The sequence below is a fragment of the Trachypithecus francoisi genome, unplaced genomic scaffold (genome assembly GCF_009764315.1).
Source record: "Trachypithecus francoisi isolate TF-2019V2 unplaced genomic scaffold, Tfra_2.0 Lachesis_group4, whole genome shotgun sequence".
NCBI lineage: Eukaryota > Metazoa > Chordata > Mammalia > Primates > Cercopithecidae > Trachypithecus > Trachypithecus francoisi.
In genome coordinates this window covers 114,953,471-114,978,048 of record NW_022681469.1, presented here as the reverse complement: position 1 = coordinate 114,978,048, position 24,578 = coordinate 114,953,471, and the positions used below count along the sequence as shown (strand labels likewise).

At 48.5% G+C, this 24,578-nt stretch overlaps 1 protein-coding gene and 1 pseudogene across 1 annotated transcript; one reads left to right on the top strand and one right to left on the bottom strand.

Annotated features, from left to right (window-relative positions):
• Positions 1-6,180, bottom strand: LOC117072670 (annotated as a pseudogene).
• Positions 6,181-14,954: 8,774 nt separating this feature from the next.
• On the top strand, positions 14,955-24,267 carry LOC117072805 (zinc-alpha-2-glycoprotein). Its single transcript, XM_033193215.1, has 4 exons — positions 14,955-15,158; positions 18,769-19,029; positions 22,553-22,828; positions 23,709-24,267. Exons 1-4 carry the CDS (start codon positions 15,083-15,085, stop codon positions 23,990-23,992), a joined length of 897 nt encoding a protein of 298 aa, XP_033049106.1. The 5' UTR covers positions 14,955-15,082; the 3' UTR covers positions 23,993-24,267.
• Positions 24,268-24,578: the final 311 nt, after the last annotated feature.

Genomic DNA, 24,578 nt, shown 5'->3' with positions numbered 1-24,578 from the left:
CTACCTGGCCTCCCCGGACTCCAGCAGGGGCTGGGCCAGGCTGCTGTGCTGCACGTGGCAGGAGTAGGGGGCTGTGTCCTGCAGGGCCACACACACCAACAACCAGGTCAGGTAAGTACCATTTCCACCGTCAAGAACATCTCCCGTAGCTCAGGCTCCTGCGCCTCGCCGGCCCGAGTCCAGTGCACATCAATTTTCTCTGGGTAGAAGTCGTAGGCCAGGCACTTGAGTTTCTTCTTTTCCCCTGGGGCCTGGTGGCTGGTGTCCATCACAGAGGGAGGATCTGTGGAAGGGGAGAGTGTGACATCGCAGGCTTGAGGTCGACTTCTCCCCGCCCAGGTCTCTTCCCACCCCCACCCCTGGCTGTCAGCGATCAGCAGAGCTCTAAGCTCTGTACCTGCCACCCCCTTCCTTCCTCCCCCACCCCCCGCCCCATCACTTTCCAGAAGATCAGGGAAGGCTGACGCTTTCCTCATCCTTCTCTGTTGGATCATGGAACGTCCCGGCTCCCCTCTTGCCCATTCCCCACCCCACCCACGTATTGACTCTGACGGCAATAAATTGTGAATGCTCTGTGCACTTTCCAGTGTTTTCCCATATCTCAGTGGGCTTTGGAGTTCTCCTCTCCCCCAGTCTCAGTCCAGCTGCTTAGTTCAGCCCATGCCTCTATCCAGCAACTGCTTCCCTGCAGCACTGCACAATCCTGAGTCTCACTCTGTCTCCAATCCAAGTCTTAGCTTGCAGCCATCAATCCCGCTCACACTGGCTCGCTCTTGTCCTTCCGGGGCTGACATTTTACACACCTCCCTTCTCTCCATCACCTAGTTGGGAGGCATCACTGTAGAGAGAAACAACGATGGGATTTGGAAACTGAAATCTGGAATTTGAGTCCTAGCTCTGCCTCTTTTTTTTTTTTTGAGACCGAATCTTGCTCTGTTGCCCAGGCTAGAGTGCAGTGGCATGATCTTGGCTCAGTGCAATCTCAGTCTCCTGGGTTCAAGCGATTCTCATGCCTCAGCCTCCTGAACAGCTGGGATTACAGGTGCCTGCCACCATGCCAGGCTAATTTCTGTATTTTTGGTAGAGAAGGGATTTCATCATGTTGGCCAGGCTGGTCTCGAACTTCTGACCTCAAGTGATATGCCCGCCTTGGACTCCCAAAGTGTTGGGATTACTGTGTGTAAGAGGCAGAGCTGAGCTAGCACGCCTGGCCCCAGCTCTCCAGCTCTGCCTCTTACACACAGTGTTACCCTCACCTCTCTCACCTCCAGCTCCTCTTCTCTCAGTGGGTGATATTTTGGGAAGCCTACCAGTGAATTGGTGGCTTTCCTGGTCCGTTCTGCCTGAAATTTTGATGTCCTCCCAGGAAAGAAATGAATCCTAGAAGTTGAAAATTGGGGGTCTGCGTGACTTACACGGATGGAGGAGATTGTCCTAAGATGCTCTCTGAGCTCCCAGCCTGAGATCATGTTGGTTTTTCCCAGCTCAGTACTGGAGAGCAGGAAGCAGTGAGTACCTTGCCGGTCCAGGATATTTTTGCTGTATTTCAGGTATTTCTGCAGAGTCTCAGGGCACTCCTTCTCCAGGTAAGCCTTGGCCTGCTGCACGTAGACTGGTTCTGCCTCCCACTTCTGCTTGGTGTTCTGGGCTTCTGGGACCAAGGGGACCCAGGCTGGGGTTTCTTTGTTGAATTCAACGTAGTCCTTTCCATCATAGGCATTCTTCCAGAATGCTCCAGTGCTTCTGTTATTCTGGATCTCACAACCAAATCTTTCCTACAAGGCATGAGACCCTGAAACGTCCCCTGACCCCACAGGGAGCCAATCAGCCTAGTGCCAACTCCATCTGAATAACCCTTAGTCCTGCACTCTTCACACCTCAATAGGAGGAAAGGCTTTTGCAATCTAAGCATGCAGTTCCGTAATCACGGCATATGATTTTACCTGGATGTACAGTTGGCAGAGAGTGGCAAAGACTATGTGGATTGGCATTTCAGGCCAATTTGAGATGAAATATGCATTCCTACCAGCCAGAGAAGTTAAGAGAGCTACAGGCTGTGGGCAGATTTCTGTCTCTTCTGTAGCATCTCCTTTTATGTGTTTGAACTTACAGGGAGTGCTTGGGAACCTGTCACAACCACACCAAAGTACGTTTCCGAATTTGATAGAAATTATTTGTGATTTCATACGAGGAAAGGAAGGCTCTCCTTTTCTTTCAGTTTTAGGTGGAGTTTATATCATCACCTAAATCAACCTAATCTGATCATTCCTTTTTTTTTCTTTTTTTCTTTTTTTTGAGACAAGTCTTATTCTGTTGCCCAGGCTGGAGTGCACTGGTGTGATCCCGGCTCACTGCAACCTCCGTCTCCCGGGTTCAAGCAATTCTCCTGCCTCAGCCTGTCGAGTAGTTGGAATTCCAGGCATGCAACACCATACCAAGCTGATTTTTGTATATTTAGTATAGATGGGGTTTCACTGTGTTGGCCAGGCTGGTCTCAAACTCCTGACCTCAGGTGATCTGACTGCCTCGGTGCCCCAAAGTGCTGGGATTACAGGCATGAGCCACTGTGTCTGGCTTGATCGCTTCTTTCTTCCTTTTTGGTGTTTGATATTTTTATCCCAAATCTCTAAAGTCCCAACCTTCTTGCCCATTAGCAACAACTCTCAGAAATGGACCTCCTAGGGTGGGGGACGCAGCCTCTTCATTCTGATTATAAAAGCAGGTGTTTACCCAGCACTGGTTGGTGCTGTTGGCATAGACACTGACAGCTCTCAAGCTGTCTGGGCTCATGTCCCAGGTCTCTCCCCGCCCCCGCCTGGCATGTTGCATGAGCTGGAGCCAGTCACCTCCCTGGGCCTCTATTTCCTCACCTCCGAAACAGCAATGCCAAGAGCACGGTTTCAGGGGGCTATTCTGGAGCATTAAATATGCTCATAGATGGGCCTGGCACAAAGTAAGTGCTCAGTAAATGTCAGTTACTCTTATTTCCTGATACCCTGTGTTCATCTCTTCATCCTCCTTCCTCGTAATTATCCACTTTGACATTTCTATTCCTGTCCATCAAAACTTCTCCCAGTGTCTTTCCTGATCACCTGTGCCCCTCCTCTCCTATGGCTGACACACAGCCCGGGCCATTTTCCTTACCAAGACCTCCCGTCCCTCATCCTTCAAATGTCTGCTTATCTCTTGCCTCCTTTTGGAAGCCTTCAGATCCCATGTAGCACCTTGGGCAAGTTCATACTTAGAAGCCCATCTTTTGACACCCACTCTATGATAACTTAACACCAGCAGTTCACCAGGCCTGGGGCTGGCTGCCTTGGGGCTGGCAGTGTAGTTTAGCAGAAAAAGTGCTGGGCCGGGGGCACAGGGACCATCTCTGCACAGGCTCTGCCACCAGCTCCTCCAACCACAGTGCAGGTGGTCCTTCCCAGGTCTGCATCTTATGGTGAGGAGAAACTTTAGGGCTGCAGGGAACTCTAACGGCCCGCGGTTTTGAATCCAGCACTTCCTGAGCCCTCAGCATGGGCTACAGTGTGTGCCGGGTGCTTTTCTCTGTTCTTTCCACAAATTTCAATTGAGCCAATATTGGCTGCACCCTGTCCTGGGCGATGGAGCTGCAAGGGAGATTAGGGCAGACTGTGACATCCTTCATAAAATAGACACAGTTAAATATTACAAACTTGTTTGGAGGTAGGTCTCAATGCTCCAGGGTTTGCAGATTTTGACCAGATATTTTGGGAACGTTTCACTGTCAACAGCTGGGACTGGCGGAGCCACCAGGTGAGCCCAGGTCTGAGTGACCAGCTCCAGTGTTTGCAAATTTTGACCAGATATTTTGGGAACGTTTCACTGTCAACAGCTGGGACTGGTGGAGCCACCAGGTGAGCCCAGGTCTGAGTGACTTTGAGAGTGGCTCACTCTCCAGGCAACTTCCTTGGACAGGGGTGAGTCTGATGCCTTCTCACCGGGAGATCAGCCTCTAACGGGTGGGGTGTGGAGGTGAGAGGTCAGAGGTGCCTGGATAGGAAGTGACTCTGCCATCACTTCCTGTGTGAGCTGAGGCCTGGAATGAGGATGGGGCAATCGATGGGGAAGTGGGGAGCACCTGTGCCGTGGGGTGGGCGGGATGAGGACATGTCTGCATTTCTGCTGTGCCTCCTGTTCCTCAGCTGGGATTGGGACTATTTCCATCCTGCTGACCCCTTGCGACTCACACTTGAGGGGCTGCCTCTTGGGTTAGACCTTCCACCCCCATGGTCTGTTGTTCACTGACCACTACTGTTGTTGTAATACTCCATGATGTTATTCAGGGTCTCCATAAAGATGTCCTCCCTGACCTTCTGAAGTTGGTTCTGCTTCTCCCAGTCTTCTACTCCTTCCACGTGTCTTCATGGTTCCAGGGCTTAGCCTTCCCGTCTTCACTGTTGTAGTGGAAGAATGCATGGTCATTGAGGAAGACAGTGCCCTGCAGCCTGTGGGTGCCTTTGCTAGGCCTGGACAGCCCAGTGTAGAGATAGGTCAGAGAGTAATGACCTGCAAAAGAAAAGACTCTGAGGGCTGGGGTCCATGCAAGGGTGTCCCATTGTGGGGCTGCAGAGGGCCAGGAGGGGAGGCCTGGCCACTGGCCTCTTCCTCCCCAGCTCTCTCCTCTGCTCTCAGCTTCATACCATCAAAGCCTCATTCAAGGAAATAGGCTCTGCTTTCATGCTGGGGATGATATTTCAGAGACCATTCTGTGCCTTCACTACAGAGTTTAATCTGCTTGGCACAGAAGAAGATAACGTTTTCAATCTATCTTATAGATAGATTGGAACCGTGTGACTGAGTTTTGTCAAACAAGAATGTGAGTGGAAGTGACTGGTGTCTTTCTTCTGGTCCAAGACCCTACCACCTGGCTTGCCCCTACTGTCTCTTATCCCTTTCGTTGATGACTATAGAGGCCACAGGATGAAACAGAAGAATCCCAAGATGCAAACAGCCTGGATCCCTGAGTCACCTTGTGGAGGAGAGGAACCTTGCCCAATCTGCATTGAACGTGACGTGAGAAATAAATATTTCTAGTCTAACCGGACAAATACATATAGTTAGAAAGTGTAGGAAGGCGAATTTACTAAACAATTCAAGAAGTGACCCAGAATGGATCAGCATAGGGTAAGGCTAGGATACCTCTCAGAATTCCTGGCATTGTACCTTGCAGTTTGGTACAAGATGGAAGCTGAGAGAGTGGGACATTTCCACAATTAATTCCATAGTTAATTTAGAATATAATTTACATGAGTGTTAGTAATGTTGGAGGTCATATGGCAGATTTCTAACTTAAGTACTGAAGTCATTCTTGCTCATGAGTTTCTGAATGTAATTAGCCTTTAAATCAGACCTTGAGTAAAACAGATTACCCTCTACAATGTGGGTGGGTCTCTTCCAATCAATGGAAGACGTCAAGAGAAAAGGCTGAGGTCCCCCAGTGAATAAATAATTCTGCCTCCAAAGACTCAGGACAGCAACACCAACTCTTTCCTGGGTCTCCAGCCTGCTGGCTTGCTTTGCTGATTTAGGACTTTTAGCCCTTAGAATTGTGTGAGCCACAAGAAATATTAAATAAAACTCCCTTTCTCTGTTTTGTGTATACATACACATATATATGTATACATATATACATATATTTAGTGTATATATTTATATATGTATAAAATGTATAACAATATCTATGTATAAATATATACATATATTTAGTGTATATATGAATATACAATGTATATATGAATACATATATGAATAAAAATTTAGCCAGGCATAGTGACATCTGCCTGTAGTTGCAGTTACGCAGGAGGCTGAGGCAGGAGGATCACTGGAACCCAGCTGTGATGGTGCCACTGCATTGCAGCATGCGTGACAGAATAAGATTCGGTCTTTTTTTTTTTTTTTTTGAGAGGGAGTGTTGTTCTGTTGCCCAATGTATATGAATATACATTGTATATTCATATATACATATGTGCATGTTTATACAATATATATTAGTTTTGTTTCTCTGGAGAACCCTGAATAATTCAGATTTGAGTGCAGAATGGGATTAATATTATAAATGTGATTATTATAAAACTAACATGAAACACCTATTCTGACAATTTGTAAATGAGACAGCAGGACAGGCACCATTCTTACCATTGTGTCTGCTTGGAGGGTTCTGGGCAAGAGGCACAGGTATTATCCTGGGCCCTGGGGCCCTGCCCAGGGGAGGTGATTCTATAGGCCAATGGGAGTGCCAGGACAGGCTCCTCTCCTGACAGTAAGAAAGAAGTATGCACAAGCCAGGCTAGGCAGAGATTGTGATCAGTGAGTCTACACACACGTTATACAAATTCAGAGCTGAGACAGTTGATCTCTGGACTGAGGCTTTGTGTGTGCCTGGGGCGGAAGGATGCCAGTGGGTGGGAGGTGTGTGTGATGGGTGGCAGGTGTCTGGGATGTGTCACCTTTCCAGTCTATTATGACACTCTCTGGGGTCACTTGGGTGTTGTCAAACCAGACTTCATCCCTGCCTTCTGGAAAAAGCCTCGACATGTCCAGGACGTGGACCTGGGTAGTCCCCAGCTGGTATGTATGCCTGATGTGGTGGTAGGGTATTCATAGTCAAACAGAAGATAGGAGGATTTATGAATATTCAAGAAGGAGACCCACATGCATGCAAATTAGGTTCACATGTATGAAGCATACAAGTAAACATGCAGCCTGTGATTTTTAATCCTCAGTGTCAGCCAGGCATGGTGGCTCATGCTTGTAATCCCAGCACTTTGGGAGGTGGAGGGGGCCAAATCACCTGAGGTCAGGAGTTCGAGACCAGCCTGGCCAAAATGGTGAAACCCCGTCTCTACTAAAAAACTACAAAAATTAGCTGGGCATGGTGGTGGGGGCCTGTAATCCCAACTACTCAGGAGGCTGAGGCAGGAGAATTGCTTGAACGTGGGAAGCAGAGGTTGCAGCGAGCCAAGACTGCGCCATTGTTCTGTCTCAAACAAAACTGTCAACTTGATTGGATTGAAGGATGCAAAGTATTGTTCCTGGGTGTGTCTGTGAGGGTGATGCCAAAGGAGATTAACATTTGAGTCAGTGGACTGGGAAAGGCAGACCCACCCTCAATGTGGGTGGGCACCATCTAATCAGCTGCCAGTGCGGCCAAAATACAAAGCAAGCAGAAGACTTTGAAAAGACTAGACTGGCCTAGACTCCCAGCCTACCTCCTTGTCCCATGCAGGATGCTTCCTGCCCTCGAACATCGGACTCAAGTTCTTCAGCTTTGAGACACAGACTGGCTTCCTTGCTCCTCAACTTGCTGATGGCCTATTGTGGGACCTTGTGATCGTATGAGTTAATACTCCTTAATAAACTCCCCTTTACATATACAGCTATCCTATTAGTTCTGTCCTTCTAGAGAATCCTGACTAATACACAATCCATGTTCACTTTAGGGTGGAGACTGAACATGTAAATCCATTTTAATTAGGTCCTATAGGTAAAAAGGTAAAATGTAGGTCAAAAGTCCTCTTTCTTTCTTTCTTCTTCCTCCCTCCCTTCCCTTCCCCTCCTCTCCCCTCCCCTCCCCTCCTCTCCCCTCCTCTCTCCTCCTCTCCTCTCCTTTCCTCCGTCCCTCCCTCCCTCTTTTTCTTTCTTTCTCTCCTTTTCTTTCTTTCTTTCTTCTTTCTTTCTTTCTTCTTTCTTTCTTCCTTCCTTCTTTCCTTCCTTCCTTCCTTCCTTCCTTCCTTCCTTCCTTCCTTCTTTCCTTCTTTCTCTCTTTCCTTTCTTTTTTGAAATAGGAGTATCACTGTGTTGCCCAGGCTGGTCTTGAACTCCTGAGCTCAAGCAATCTTCCTGCTTCAGCCTTCCCAAGGTGCTGGGACTACAGATGTGAGTCACCATGCCTGGCAGAAGTCAGCTTTCTGTACATCCTCGGGAAACCGGTCAAAACTACTCTGAATACGGTAGTCACTGATCAAGAGGAAACTCTTTTTGGACCAGACTGTCATGTTGGAATCACGAAAATAGCAGGAAGGCGCTGCGTGGTTGGATGAAGTAAGCACAGGGGTCTTTGGGTCTTTCATTCTCTCAAGCTTGCTTTTGAGAAAATCTAGTAATGATTAGTAAGGGAAAGGCATTGAAGTCTAATGGGGGCATGATCAGTCTCCGGTCTCATCAGAGCCAGGACTTAAAATTATGAGGTCTTTTACCCACACGAGGGTTCGTTAATCTGTCTGAGGGGTTTAGGACTTTTATTTTGGTACTTAAAGGCAGCACCTCATGTCCCAAGTGACTGGATAGAGTGAAGAGCACGAGGAATTTCAGGACCAAGGGCTGGAATATTTGAGTTCAAAAGTGGTAGAAAGCTTAAAGAAAAGAGAATAAGCTCAATTGCAGAAATTATTGACTCAAAGCACCATCTGAAAATCAAGCAATTTCTGTAATAGGGCAGAAAGAATTCCCTTATCTTTTGCAGTTACCAGGATACAACAGACAAAATAAATAAATAAATAAATAAACCTTAATAGACTGAGTGCAGTGGCTCATGCCTGTAATGCCAGTACTTTGGGAGGCCCAGGCAGGTGGATCACTTGAGGTCAGCAGTTAGAGATCAGCCTGGCCAACATGGTGAAACATCGTCTCTACTAAAAATACAAAAGTTACCCGGGCATGGTGGTGCGTGCCTGTAGTCCCAGCTACTTGGGAGGCTGAGGCAGGAGAATTGCTTGAACCCGGGAGGTGGAGGTGGCAGTGAGCCGAGATCGTGGTACTGCACTCCAGCCTGGGTTACAGAGTAAGTGAGACTCCGTCTCAAAACAACAAAAACAAACAAACAAAAAAACCAAAACCCTTAGCAATGCCTAATTATTAAACCTAATAACAAAAAAATAGGTTTTGTAACCTAATTACCAAAACCTCATAAATCGAATAACAAATTGGGCTTCCAACACTCCTGTTGTTGGTACTGATTGTCAGTGTTACCAAGAGCTTTGTTGGAGAAAGAACGAAAACCTGAAATGGAATTGGGGAGGGCTTTGTGGGAGGGGTTGTGGGTGAGCAGGATGTGTGAACAGGGATAGAATATCTGCTGGCAGATGGTGACACGTTTCATAAGGACAGGGATGGGGTTTCCCCTGCTCCTTTCTCTGTCCCTAGGGCTTAGCGCAATTCTTGGCAGGAAGAAGACAATCAATGAACACTTCCAAAAACAGATCTCCGGGTGAATGAGCAAACACAAGAAGAAACAGTGCCAGACATATTTGAGAGTTATTGAAGCCAATCTGGTGGAAACAGAGTTCCTGAAGACAGTTGAGGGGTGGGGTAGGTGGGGGCGATCAATGCAAAAGGGAGGTTGGAATCAGATTCTGGGAGCTTTAGTCCAGTGGATGTGTCTAATTGAGACAGGAATAGCACTGGGTGGGCGCAGGAGGATGGAGAACCCAAGCAACAGTTGAAATAAGAACTAGGCAAAGAAACCACAGGATAACAGAAAACCCCAAATAATGGAGAGAAAATGGCCAAAATCCCGGCCAGGGTGACATGTCCGTGACTCTTCCGGACAAGCCCAAATAAGGGAGAAAGGGGTCAGTAATGGAGGGAGTGTCCTGTACTTCCCTCCTTTTCTAGAATATCTCATTATTATTTTTTTTTGAGACAGGGTCTCACCTGCCTCTGTCACCCAGGCTGGAGTGCAATCATGGCTTACTGCAGTCTTGAACTTCTGGGCTCAAGCAATCCTTCTGGCTCAGCCTCCCAAGTAGCTAGGACTACACGCATTCTCCATGACATGCGACTAATTTTTGTTCATTTTTTATAGAGATGGGGTCTCACTATGTTGCCCAGGCTGGTCTCAAACTCCTGGGCTCAAGCGATCCACCCACCTTGGCCTCCCGAAGTGCTGGGATTACAGGTGTGAGGCACCGTGCCCGGCCAGAATATCTATGTTTATTCTACTCCCTAATTAAAGAAACACCTGTAAAATTAGAAACTGTAACTGTGTGTGTGACTATTCTCACGAGTATGCCTGTGTGCACTTTCACTTTGCAATAAAAGCTGCTTGCCTTTTGCTTCATTCTGAATCGTCCCTGAATTCTTTCTCTAGATGGTGTCAAGAACCTGGAAACTGGCTGAGGCTGGGATCTCACTGGCATCTGGAGACCCTCCTGAGCCCTCTGGCAATGCAATGCCATACACTGAATGGGGCACGGCCATTAGTGTATCCTTTCCATCACAGCCTGTGTTCTCTGACTGCCCCTTTCCTCTCGGTCAGGGGTGCTCCATCTTTCTGTGCCATCTCCCCTTTTGCCAATTTTTCTCAAGATATATATATATTTTTTTTCTTTTTTTTTTTTTTTGAGACTGAGTCTCGCTCTGTTGCCCAGGCTGGAGTGCAGTGGCGTAATCTCAGCTCACTGCAACCTCTGCCTCCCAGGTTCAAGCAATTCTCTGCCTCAGCCTCCCTAGTAGCTGGGATTGCAGGTGCCCACCACCACGCCCAGCTAATTTTTTTGTATTTTGAGTAGAGACAGGGTTTCACCATCTTGGCCAGGCTGATTTTGAACTCCTGACCTCGTGATCCACCCACCTCAGCCTCCCAAAGTGCTGGGATTACAGGCGTGAGCCACTACACCCAGCCAAGATAATTTTTTTAAAAATTTTTTTAATTTTTAATTTTTTATTTTGAGACGGAGTCTCGCTCTGTCGCCCAGGCTGGAGTGCAGTGGCCAGATCTCAGCTCACTGCAAGCTCCGCCTCCCGGGTTTACGCCATTCTCCTGCCTCAGCCTCCCGAGTAGCTGGGACTACAGGCGCCCGCCACCTCGCCCGGCTAGTTTTTTGTATTTTTTAGTAGAGACGGGGTTTCACCGTATTAACCAGGATGGTCTCGATCTCCTGACCTCGTGATCCGCCCGTCTCGGCCTCCCAAAGTGCTGGGATTACAGGCTTGAGCCACCGCGCCCGGCCTTTTTTTTTTTTTTTTGAGACGGAGTCTCACTCTGTCGCCCAGGCTGGAGTGCGGTGGCCGGATCTCGGCTCACTACAAGCTCCGCCTCCCAGGTTTACGCCATTCTCCTGCCTCAGCCTCCCGAGTAGCTGGGACTACAGGCGCCGGCCACCTCGCCCGGCTAGTTTTTTGTACCCGGCGAGCCAAGATAATTTTTAAAGCATACAATAAGACTCGTTTTACACAGAGGAAACCAGTTATTTGGAAACCAGGTCTTTCCAGGTACGCTCACGGTTGATGGCCTATTTGCAGAGAGACCCTCCGAATACAAAGCAACATGTTATTCTAAAGTGACTGGGGGCCGGGTGCGGTGACTCACGCCTGTAATCCCAGCACTTTGGGAGGCTGAAGCGGTTGGATCACTTGAGGTCAGGCATTCAAGACCAGCCTGGGCAACATGATGAAACCTCATCTCTACTGAAAAAATACAAGAATTAGCTGGGCGTGGTGGCACGTGCCTGTAATTCTAGCCTTCGGGAAGCTGAGGCAGGAGAATCACTTGAACCGGGGAGGCAGAGGTTGTAGTGAGCCGAGATTGTGCCATTGCACTCCAGTCTGGGTGACAGAGCAAGACTCTGTCTCAATAAAATAAAATAAAGTGACTGGGACATTATTAAAGGAGGAGAAAATTTATGGTAATGAGACTCTTTGGGTTGGAGCTTCCTCCAATTGCACCTGAAGTTGGTCTTGGCTGTAGGAGAACCTGTGGGTCGTCCTCTGTTGGGGAAACAGGAAATGACCGTGGAAGGACCCACCTGTGGTTCCTTGGACCCCTTTATCATCCCTGGTGTGCCGAGCTGATGCCCGTGGCACAGCCTCACTCCCAGGTCGCCTCCCTTGTTGGGCCTTTGTGACCGCCTCCTCTCAGCTGTCCCATGCCCACCTGGTTGGGAACAATCTTTCGACATATTCTGGACAAACTGCCTTAGGCCTTCCCATCGCCTCTGAACTCTGACTCCTTGCAGGACGTGTTCTCCAACTGCTTCATGGCTCTGAGCCCCTCTCCTCCTCTCCCATACCTGGCCTGGACTGGGTTTCCTCTACCTTGTCCGCCCCCATCCCTCTCTCCGGTCAGATGAGGCCAGATCTCATATTCAAATCCTCACTAGCCTTGCCCAGCTCACATGGATTTTGATTTCCTCATTGATATGGAATGTTTATCTTTTATATTTTATTTGTCCAAGCTGTCATCATATATATCAAAATATTGATTCTGTATTTCCTTCTCTTGACTGCTTGTTTTCTTCCCTGGGGCCCTCTATATTCGGATAGAGGTTTTTACCCCAGAAGAAGGGAATGTGAATTACATATAGGCTAAAGGAGTCACTTTTTGAGTTTAATTTTCTTTCTTTCTTTTTTTTTTTTTTTAGATGGAGTCTTGCTCTGTAGCCCAGGCTGGAGCACGGTGGTGCAATCTCAGCTCACTGCAACCTCCGCCTCCTGGGTCCCAGTTCAGGCAATTCTCCCGCCTCAGCCTCCCAAGTAGCTGGGATTACAGCACATGCCACCATGCCCAGCTAATTTTTGTATTTTTAGTAGAGACGGGGTTTCACTATGTTGGCCAGGCTGGTCTTGAACTCCTGACCTTGTGATCCGCCCGCCTCGGCCTCCCAAAGTGCTGGGATTACAGGCATGAGCCAGCGAGGCCAGCATCAAGTTTAATTTTCAAATGGAAGTCAAAGCATCAGAGAAAAAAAAAAGAAAAAAGAAAAAAAAAGGTAACGCCAGGTGCGGTGGCTCATGCCTGTAACCCTAGCCCTTTGGGAGGCAGAGGTGGGTGGATCATTTAAGGTCAGGAGTTCAAGACCAGCCTGACCAACATGGTGAAACCTCATCTCTACTAAAATATAAAACATTAGCCATGACTGGTGGTGGGCGCCTGTAATCTCAGTGAATCGGGAGGTTGAGGCAGGAGAATCACTTGAACCCAGGAGGCAGAGGTTGCAGTCGGCTGACATCGTGCCACTGCACTCCAGCTTAGGCGACAGAGTGATACTCCCTCTCAAAAAAAAAAAAAAGGTATAGCCTCCAAATTTGGGCTTTCAAGAAAGATGAGATGGTTGGCTCAGAATTCTGAAAACTGAAAATGATTTTCTTCAAGAACCTGGCTTGAAAGATGGATTTTGGAGTGAAAAAACAGAATGAATGGCTGAGCTTTGGCTGTAAAGGAAGCTCTTGTCCCACAGGAAGGAAAAGCAGGGGCATAGGCAGGTGAGGCTTCATGAGAAGGTCAAGGTGAGAGCTCTGCTGTGTCCTTTGGGGTTGAAACCTGTGCATGGCGGTTGGTGACTCAGTTGAGGAAACTCACTCCCAGAGTTCTGGCACCTCACAGCCAGAGGGGCCATGGCCACACCTATGTATATCATGTATATACAGCAGGGGACACCTGAACAACTTCAAGAGACAGGAGGCCAGGCCATGCTTGGGATTACCCAGGTCAGAGTGTCAGGAACCATGGCCTCCAGGGAAAACCAAGAGTTTCAGATGAATCCAGTGCTTGGGAGCAGAACCAATGAGAAAATCAAATTACAAAAAATACCATCTCTGTTGTGCTAGGCAAGAAGGTTACTGCTTGTAAGGCTCTACAGTTTAGACAGTAGGAAAGTTTTCAAGGAGAGGCAATTTTGGGGTGTCAGTCAGCTGAGGGCAGGCAATCCAGACTTCTGTCTCCAAATCCACCACTGTCTGTCTTCATGCACTGCTCCCCCAGCCTTGATGATGCCATTGAGGGTAATTTCTTTCTTTCTTGTTTAGAGATAGCGTCTGGATCTGTTGCCCAGGCTGAGTGCAGTGGTGCAATCCAACACATCACAGCCTTGACCTCCTGGGCTCAAGCGATCTTCCTGCCCCAGCCTCTTATGTAGCTGAGACTACAGGTGTGCACCACCATGCCTGGCTAATTAAAACATTTTTTTTTCTTTGTAAAGACTGGGTCTCCTTTTGTTGCCCAGGCTGGTCTTGAACTCTTGGCCTCAAGCAATCCTCCTGCCTTGGACTCCCAAAGTACTGGGCTTACAGGTGTGAGCCACTGTGTCCAGCTTGGTGAAGGTGATTTCTGAGGTTTATCTGTCTCATGTCAGGCAGAAAGGATGGCTTCTGGGGCTGAGACCCCATGCTGCCTCCAGCCCTTGCTTCCCTAGTAAGACTGGGAATCTAGGCTCGTGATTTGCAGAAGCAGACCAGTCAAAATCACAGTGGGACCCAGCCTTGTAAACACACGACAGCAGCCAGCAGGGGACATCAGAGGCCCAGTGTAAACCAAAGACACCACCTGGGACTGGAACCCAGACGCCCCCATAGCTACTGCAGCCCCACTGCCCCCAGGAGCTGGCAGTTGCGACCGCTGCCAAGACCACCAGAAGGCATTGTCCACTACACCTGTCTCTTTGTTTCCCAGACACTTGACCTGATGTCCACGGTAGTAGCTTCGACTTGCTGAGCATAAACCCCGTGCACACCTGCTCGTTCTATTGCCAGGGAGGCCGCAAAAGGAGGATGCGGCTATTTCTGTTTCCATCATGGAAGGCTGGGGTTCCACAGGCACCGAAAGGAAGGAGGGAGAGATGGGAATGTGAATGTCCTCCAGACAGCTCTGGCAGGATTGGGTGAGGGAGAGTGAGGGTCCTGCCCCAGCTGGGGACTAACCAGGTCCGTATCCTGGACATGTTGAGTTTTTCCAGAAGGCAGGGATGAAGTCTGGTTTGACAACACCCAAGTGATTCCAGAGGGTGTCATAATAGACTGGAAAGGTGACACATCCCAGACACCTGCCACCCACCACACATACCTCCCACCCACTTGCATCCTTCCACCCCAGGCACACACAAAGCCTCAGTCTAGAGATCAACTGTCTCAGCTCTGAATTTGTATAACGTGTGTGTAGACTCATTCATCACAACCTCTGCCCAGCCTAGCTTGTGAATCATGTTTTTTTTTTTTTCTCTCTATTAGGGGAGGAGCCCGTCCTGGCACTCCCATTGGCCTGTAGATTCACCTCCCCTGGGCAGGGCCCCAGGACCCAGGATAATACCTGTGCCTCCTGCCCAGAACCCTCCAAGCAGACACGATGGTAAGAATGGTGCCTGTCCTGCTGTCTCTGCTGCTCCTTCTGGATGCTGCTGTCCCCCAGGAGACCCAAGATGGTGAGTGTGGAAAGTAAGGGATGGGTGCTGGAGGGGACTGGAAGAAGGTGAGGAACAGGACACCTTCCTCACACCTGGCTGGGAGAAGGGATAGATGCAGCTGGGATGCCCTGGCATATGGCAGGAAAGGGTGCCCAAGGCTGTCAACTCACTCAGCTCACACACTTCCAGGAGCATTCAGGGAGCCTCTGCCCTCACCCGAAATAAGACCTTCAGGAATCTGAATCTAAAATCCTTAGTTTACAGTGAAAACAAAGACTCCAAAGACCAAGTGACCTGCTTGGGGTCAGACAGCCAGGACGGAGCAGGAATCACACGCCTGGAGCTGCTTCTGCTCCTGTTTCTTCCCTCCTTCTGGTGGCTGGGTGCACCTGCCTGATGCTGTTGGAAAGAGAGAGCAACCCCAAGGGGAAAGTGGAAAGGCAGGTCGGCTGGAGGGATGGTGCTAGAAGGAAACCCGTGCCCTCAGCCCACACTCAGACACAGCTGCAGTAGGTCTGGAAGGCGAGTGGCCGGAAGAGACGGCAGTGGGAGCTTGAGGAGATCAAGAGTCACTTCTAGGACAGGGGAAGGAGGCTGTTTGTGGCATGAGAATGTGCAGGATAAAGACATGGAAGCAAATGGCTTCTCAGTTGTGTGAGTTTAAAATTGGTGACATTTACAAATTGTCAGAAAAGGTGTTTCATGTTCATTGTATAACAATCACTTTGGAATGTTAATCCCATTCTGCACCAAAATCTGAATTATTCAAGGTTCTCCAGAGAAACAGAACTAATGGGTTGTACACATATACATATATACGTACATACACATACATACATATGCTGTATACATATGCATACACACACACAGGAAGAGATTTACATCATATGTATGCAAAAGAGAGAGAGAGAGTGAGAATAGAGATTTGTTTGAGAAATTGACTGACACTATTGGGAGGAGTAACAAGTCCTAAATCTTCAGAGCAGGCCAGCAGGCCGGAGACCCAGGCAAGAGCTGATGTCTTAGTCTTGAGTCTGAGGGCAGACTGTAGGCAGAATTCTTTCTTCTTTAGGAGGCCTCCGAGGCTTTTTCTCTTTTTTTTTTTTTTTTTTCTGAGACTCGCTCTGTCTCCCAGGCTGGAGTGCAGTGGCCGGATCTCAGCTCACTGCAAGCTCCGCCTCCCGGGTTTACGCCATTCTCCTGCTTCAGCCTCCCAAGTAGCTGGGACTACAGGCGCCCGCCACCTCGCCCAGCTAATTCTTTTGTATTTTTTTTTTAGTAGAGACGGGGTTTCACCGTGTTAGCCAGGATCATCTCGATCTCCTGACCTTGTGATCCCCCTGTCTCCGCCTCCCAAAGTGCTGGGATTACAGACTTGAGCCACCGCTCCTGGCCGGCTTTTTCTCTTAAGGTCTTCAACTGATTGGATGAGGCCCACCACTATGGAGAATAATCCACTTTACTCAAGGTCTACTGATTTTTTTGTAAATTAAAAAAAAATTGTGGGTGCATAGTATGTGTATATATTTATGGGGTACATGAGACGTTTTGATTCAGGCTTGCAATGTGAAATAATCACATCATCGAGAATGAGCTATCCATCCCCTCAAGCTTTTACCTTGGTGTTACAGACAATCCAGTTACACTCTTTTGGTTGTTTTATTTTATTTTAAAAATTTATTTGATTATTTATTTATTTTTGAGACAGAGTCTCACTCTGTCGCCCAGGCTGGAATGCAGTGGCACGATCTTGGCTCACTGCAACCTCCACCTGTTGGGTTCAAGCAATTATCCTGCCTCGGATGTGCACTGCCACACGGCTAACTTATGTATTTTTAATAGAGATGGGGTTTCACCATGTTGGCCAGACTGGTGTTGACCCCTTGACCTCAAGTGATCCACCCACTTCAGCCTCCCAGAGTGCTGGAATTACAGGCATGAGCCACGGCACCTGGCCCTAATTAAATTATTATTGACTATAGTCACCCTGTTGTGCTATCAAATAGTAGGTCTCATTCATTCTTTTTTTTCTTTTTTGTGACAGAGTTGCCCAGGCTGGAATGCCATGGTGCAATCTTGGCTCACTACAACCTCTGCCTCCTGGGTTTAAACGATTCTCCTGCCTCAGCCTTCTGAGTCACTGGGACTACAGGCGTTTGCCACCACGCCCGGCTAATTTGTGTATTTTTAGTACAGATGGGGTTTCACCATGTTGACCAGGCCGTTTTCGAACTCCTGACCTCAAGTGACCCACCCCCCCTCAGCCTCCCAAAGTGTTGGAATTATAGGCGTGAGCCACCACACCTGGCCCCAGTTAAATTATTATTGACTAGAGTCACCTTGTTGTACTATCAAATTGTTTTCTAACTATATTTTTTTGTACCCATTAACCGTCCTCCTAATTTCCCCCCACCCCTGCCACTACTCTTCCCAGCCTTTGGTAACCCATCCTTCTACTCTCTATGTCTATGAATTCAATTGTAAGGTCTACTGATTTAAAGGTTAATCACATTTAGAAACTCACAAGCAAGAATAATTTTAGTAATTGAACTAGGATTCTTCCATATGACCTCCAACATTTTTAGCACCTGTATAAATTGTATCATAAAATAATTATGGAACTATTATGGAAATATCCCTCTCTCCCAGATTCCACCTTATACCAAAATGTAAGGTATAACCCCAGTAATTCTGAGCTCCATCCTAGTCTTATGCTGTGCTAATTCAGTCTGGGTCGTTTCTTGAATCTTCTAGTAAATTCTCCTTTCTACCCTTTCTAACTATATGTACTTGTCAGGTTAAGCTAGAAATGGTAATTTGTTTTTTTGAGATGGAGTCTCACTCTGTCGTCCAGGCTGGAGCGCAGTGGCATGATCTTTGCTTGCTGCAACCTCTGCCTCTCCGGTTCAAGTGATTTTCCTGCCTCAGCCTCCCACGTAACTGTGATTACAGGCCCACACCACCACGCCCAGCTAATTTTTGTATTTTTAGTAGAGATGGGGTTTCACCATGTTGGCCAGGCTGGTCTTCAACTCCCGATCTCAAGTAATCCGCCTGCCTTGGCCTCCCAAAGTCCTGGGATTACAGGCATGAGCCACAGAGCCCAGCCTAGAAATGTTAATTTCTAACGCATGTCAGATTCCATGCACATTGGGCAAGATTCCATTCCTCCATGGGGTGACTCAGGGATCCAGGCTAATTGCATACTGAGACTCTTTCATATTATCCTGTGGCCTTCAAAGTTGTCACCTCAAGGGATGAGAAACAAAAGGGACAAGCCAGCTGGTAGGGTCTTGGACCAGAAGAAAGACATCACTTCTGCTCACATTCTCTTTTGACAAAACTTAGTCACATGGTCCCAATGTATCTTCTAGGAGGCTGAGTAATGTTATCTTCTTATGTGCCAAGCAGAGGAAACGATGTAGTGAAGACACAGGATGGTCTCTGAAATATCATCCTTAGCATGAAAGGAGAGTATATTCACTTGAGTGAGCCTCCAGTAGTGTAAGGTTGATGATAGGAGAAAGAGCTAGGGAGGAAGAAGCCAGTGGGCAGGCCTCCCCTCCTAGCCCTGTGCAGCCCCACAGTGGGACCCTTGCATGGACCTCAACCGTCTTTTCTTTTGCAGGTCATTACTCTCTGACCTATATCTACACTGGGCTGTCCAAGCTTGTTGAAGACATCCCCCAGTTTCAGGCCCTTGGCTCACTCAATGACCTCCAGTTCTTTAGATACAACAGTAAAGACAGGAAGTCTCAGCCTGTGGGACTCTGGAGACAGGTGGAAGGAATGGAGGATTGGAAGCAGGACAGCCAACTTCAGAAAGCCAGGGAGGACATCTTTATGGAGACCCTGCATGACATCGTGAAGTATTACAACGACAGTAATGGTCAGTAAACAACAAACCACGGGGGTGGAAGGTCTAACCCAAGAGGCAGCCCCCCAAGTGTGAGTGGCAAGGGGTTAGCAGGATGGAAATAGTCCCAATCCCAGAGAAGGAACAGAAGACACAGCAGAAATGCAGACATGTCCGCATCCCGCCCACCCCACAGCACAGGTGCTCCCCACTTCCCCATCGATTGCCCCATCCTCATTCCAGGCCTCAGCTCACACCAGAAGTGATGGCAGAGTCACTTCCTATCCAGGCAGCTCTGACCTCTCACCTCCACACCTCATGCATCAGAGGCTGATCCCCCCTGTGAGAAGGCATCAGACTCACCCCTGTCGAGGGAGGTTGCCTGGAGAGTGAGCCACTCTCAAAGTCACTCAGACCTGGGTTCACCTGGTGGCTCTGCCAGTCCCGGCTGTTGACAGTGAAACGTTCCCAAAATATCTGGTCGAAATCTGCAAACACTGGAGCACTGAGACCTACCTGCAAATAGTTTTGTAATATTTAACTGTGTCTATTCTATGAAGGATGTCACAGTCTGTCCTAATCTCCCTTGCAGCTCCATTGCCTAGGACAGGGTGCAGCCAATATTGGTTCAATTGAAATTTGTGGAAAGAACAGAGAAAAGCACCCGGCACAGACCGTAGCCCATGCTGAGGGCTCAGGAAGTGCTGGATTCAAAACTGCGGGCCGTTAGAGTTCCCTGCAGCCCTAAAGTTTCTCCTCACCATAAGATGCAGACCCAGGAAGGGCCACCTGCACTGTGGTTGGAGGAGCTGGTGGCAGAGCCTGTGCAGAGATGATCCCTGTGCCCCCGGCCCAGCACTTTTTCTGCTAAACCACACTGCCGGCCCCAAGGGAGCCAATCTCAGGCCTGGTGAACTGCTGGTGTTAAATTATCATAGAGTGGGTGTCAAAAGATGGGCTACTAAGTACAAAAATGCCCGAGGTGCTACATGGGATCTGAGTTTCCAAAAGGAGGCAAGAAAAAGATAGGCAGACGTTTGAAGGATGTGGGGTGGGAGGTCTTGGTAAGGAAAATGGCCCGGGCTGTGTGTCAGCCATAGGAGAGAAGGGGGCACAGGTGACCAGAAAAGACACTGGGAGAAGCTTTGATGGACAGGAATAGAAATGTCAAAGTGGATAATTACGAGGAAGGAGGATGAAGAGATGAATACAAGGTTTTAGAAAATAATAGTAGGCAGGGCTCGGTGCCTCACACCTGTAATCCCAGCACTTTGGGAGGCTGAGACAGGTGGATCACCTGAGGTCAGGAGTTTGAGACCACCCTGGCCAACATGGTGATACCCCATCTCTACTAATAATACAAAAATAGCCCGGCATGATGGCACACGTCTGTGGTCCCAGCTACTCAGGAGGCTGAGGCAGGAGCAGGAGAATTGCTTGAACCCGGGAGGCAGAGGTTACAGTGAGCTGAAATCCTACCATTGCACTCCAGCCGGGGTGACAAGAGCAAAATGTCATCTAAAAACAAAAAACAAAAAAAGGAAATAAGAGTAGCTGACATATACTGAGCACTTACTTTGTGCCAGGCCCATCTATGAGCATATATAATGTTCAGAATCGCCCCCTGAAACAGTGCTCTTGGCATTGCCATTTCAGAGGTGAGGAAATAGAGGCACAGGGAGGTGACTGGCTCCAGTTCAGGCAGCACACCAGGTGGGGGCGGGGAGAGACCTGGGTCATGAGCCCAGAGAGCTGACCTTGACAGCTGTCAGTGTCTATGCCAACCAACCAGTGCTGGGTATACACCTGCTTTTAAAATCAGAATGAAGAGGCTGTGTCCCCCACCCTGAGGAGATCCATTTCTGAGAGTTGTGGCTAATGGGCAAGAAGGTTGGGACTTTAGAGATTTGGAATAAAGATATCAAACACCGTCTCTACTAAAAAATACAAAAATCTAGCCGGGCGAGGTGGTGGGCACCTGTAGTCCCAGCTATTTGGGAGGCTGAGGCAGGAGAATGGCGTGAACCTGGGAGGCGGAGCTTGCAGTGAGGTGAGATCCGGCCACTGCACTCCAGCCTGGGCGACAGAGCCAGACTCCATCTCAAAAAAAAAAAAAAAAAAAAAAAAAGATATCAGACACCAGAAAGGAAGAAAGAAGAGTGATCAGATTAGGGTTACTTAGGTGATGATATGAACTCTTCCTAGAACGGAAAGAAAAGGAGAGTCTTCCTTTCTCATATGAAATCACAAATAGTTTCTATCCAGTTTGCAAGTACGCTTTGGTGTGGTTGTGACAGCTTCCACAGAACTCAGCATAAGTTAAAACAAATAATTCTCCTTAGAAGAGATGCTGTAGAAGAGAAGAGATAGAAATCTATCTATATTCTGTAGCTCTTTTTTTTTTTTTTTTTGAGACGGAGTTTTGCTCTTGTTGCCCAGGTTGAAGTGCAATGACACGATCTCGGCTCACTGCAACCTTTGTCTCCTGGGTTCAAGCGATTCTCCTGCCTCAGTCTCCTGAGTAACTGGGACTACAGGCTACAGGCATGTGTCACTACAGGCATGTGTCACTACACCTGGTTAATTTTGTCTTTTTTTTTTTTTTGAGACAGAGTCTTGTTCTGTACAGGCTGATGTACAATGGCACCATCTCAGCTCACTACAACTTCTGTCCCCCAGTTTCAAGTGATTCTCCTGCCTCAGCCTCCCGAGTAGCTGGGATTACCGGTGTGTGCCAGCACACCCAGCAAACTTTTGTATTTTTAGTAGAGGCAAGGTCTTACCATGTTGGCCAGGCTGGTCTCAAACTCCTGACCTCAGGTGATCCTCTGGCCTCAGCCTCTTGAAGTGCTGGGATTACAGGCATGAGCCACTGCACCCAGCCTAATTTTATATTTTTAGTAGAGATGGAGGTTTCACCATGTTGGTCGGGCTGGTCTCGAACTCATGACCTAAGGTGATCTGTCCTCCTTGGCCTCTCAAAGTGCTGGGATTACAAGTGTAAGCCACTGAGCCCAGTGGTTTTTTTTTTTTTTTTTTTTTGAGATAAGGTCTCACTCTGTCACCCAGATTGAAATGCAGTAGTGTGATTTTGACTCATTGTAGCCTTGACTTCCCAGGTTGACGTGATCCTCCCACCTCAGCCTCCTATTGCACCACCATGCTGTGCTAATTTTTAAATGTTTTTAGTGGTGGGATTTTGCCATGTCACTCCAGCTGGTCTCCAACTCCTGGACTCAAGCGATCCACTCACTTCAGCTTCTCAAATTGCTGGGATTACAGGCATGAGCCACAGCACCCAGCCTGTAGCTCTCTTAAGGAGGAACAGGTCTCATCTGAGACAAACCTGAAATGCCAAACCAAACTGAGTTAGCCCCCTCTCTGTCTGCTGTATATATTGGAGTAATAACCTATTTGTCTTGATAAAGGGATTGCATGCTTGAATTGCAAAATCCTTTATTTCTTTTGGGATGCCCAGTGTGCAGGACTAAGAGTTATTTCGATAAATTTCGCACGAGGCTGACTGTCCTCTCTGTGGGGTGGGGGGAGTTTTCAGGGTCTCACAACTTGCATGGAAGGTTCGGTTGTGAGATAGAGAATAACCGAAGCAGTGGATCATTCTGGAAGTATTACTACGATGGAAAGGATTACATTGAATTCAACAAAGAGATCCCAGCCTGGGTCGCCTTGGATCCAGCAGCCCAGATCACCAAGCAGAAGTGGGAGGCAGAACCAGTCTACGTGCAGCGGGCCAAGGCTTACCTGGAGGAGGAGTGCCCTGCGACTCTGCGGAAATACCTGAAATACAGCAAAAATATCCTGGACCGGCAAGGTACTCACTGCTTCCTGCTCCCCAGTACTGAGCCCAGAATAAAAGATGATCTCAGGCTAGGAGCTCAGGCAACATCTTAGTCTGGTCTCATTTGTTCCTGGATGTCCCTCAGGCCCCCAGCTTTCATCTTTTAGGATTCATTCCCTCCCTGGGATGAGGTAATTTGTGGTCCAAAAAGAACATCTCAAAATTTCATTCAGAATGGGTCAGGAAGGCTATTCTTTCTTGATGGGTGTCCCCAAATCATCTCCAATGGACAGACAAGGAGCTTGAGGTCAGAGAGGTGAGGTTAACACTGTCTGTAAGAGGCAGAGCTGGGACTCAAATTCCAGATTTCAGATTCCAAATCCCGCTGTTGTTTCTCTTTACAATGATGCCTCCCATCTGGGTGGTGGAGAGAAGGGAGGTGTGTAAAATGTCAGCCATGGAAGGACAAGAGTGAGCCAGTGTGAGCGGGATTGATGGCTGCAAGCTGAGACTTGGATTGGAGTCATAGTGAGACTCAGGATTATGCAGTGCTGCAGGGAAGCGGTTGCTGGATAGAGGCATGGGCTGAACTAAGCAGCTGGACTGAAACTTGGGGAGAGGAGAACTCCAAAGCCCACTGAGAAGTGGGAAAACGTGGAGAAATGCATGGAGCATTCACAACTTATTGCTGTCAGAGTCAATACATGGGTGGGGTGGGGACTGGGCAAGAGGGAAAGCGTCAGCCTTCCTTGATATTCTGGATAGTGTCCTGGGGCCGGGGGTGGGGTGGGGTGGGCAGGTACAGAGCTTAGAGCTCTGCTGATCGCTGACAGCCAGGGGTGGGGGTGGGAAGAGACCTGGGCGGGGAGAAGTCGACCTCAAGCCTGCGGTGTCACACTCTCTCCCTCCACAGATCCTCCCTCTGTGGTGGTCACCAGCCACCAGGCCCCAGGGGGAAAGAAGAAACTCAAATGCCTGGCCTACAACTTCTATCCAGGGAAAATTGATGTGCACTGGACTCGGGACGGCAAGGTGCAGGAGCCTGAGCTATGGGGAAATGTTCTTCACAATGAAAATGGCACTTACCAGTCCTGGGTTGTGGTGACCGTGCCCCCCCAGGACACAGCCCCCTACTCCTGCCATGTGCAGCACAGCAGCCTGGCCCAGCCCCTGGTGGTGTCTGGGGAGGCCAGGTAGGAAGCAAGGGCTGGAGGCAATGTGGGATCTCAGCCCCAGTAGCTGCCTTTCCTGCCTGACGTGGGAGCTGAACCACAGAAATCACCGTCAATGGATCCTAAGGCCTGAGGAGCAGTGTGGGGAGACAGACAGGAGGTGGATTTGGAGACCGAAGACTGGGATGCCTGTCCCGAGCAGACCTGGACCCAAAAAATCATCTCACCTTGAGCCCACCCCCACCCCATTATCTAATCTGTAGAAGTTAATAAATAATCATCCCTCCTTGACTAACATAACAGAGAATGCTATTTTTAACGGTGATATGCTGTAGAAATGTGACTAGATTTTCTCATTGGTTCTGCCCTCAAGCACTGGATTCATCTGAAACTCTTGGTTTCCCCTGGAGGCCATGGTTTCAGGGCACTTTGACCTGGGCAATCCCAAGTGTGGTCTGAACCCCCTTTCCCTTGGGGACTGTTCAGGCGTCCTGTGCTGACATACATAGGTGTGGCCATGGCCTCTCTGACTGTGAGGTGCTAGAACTCTTCAAGCTTTCACACAAACCCAAACCTCTTCTGTGCCTCAGTTTCCCCATACTCCTTGGCTT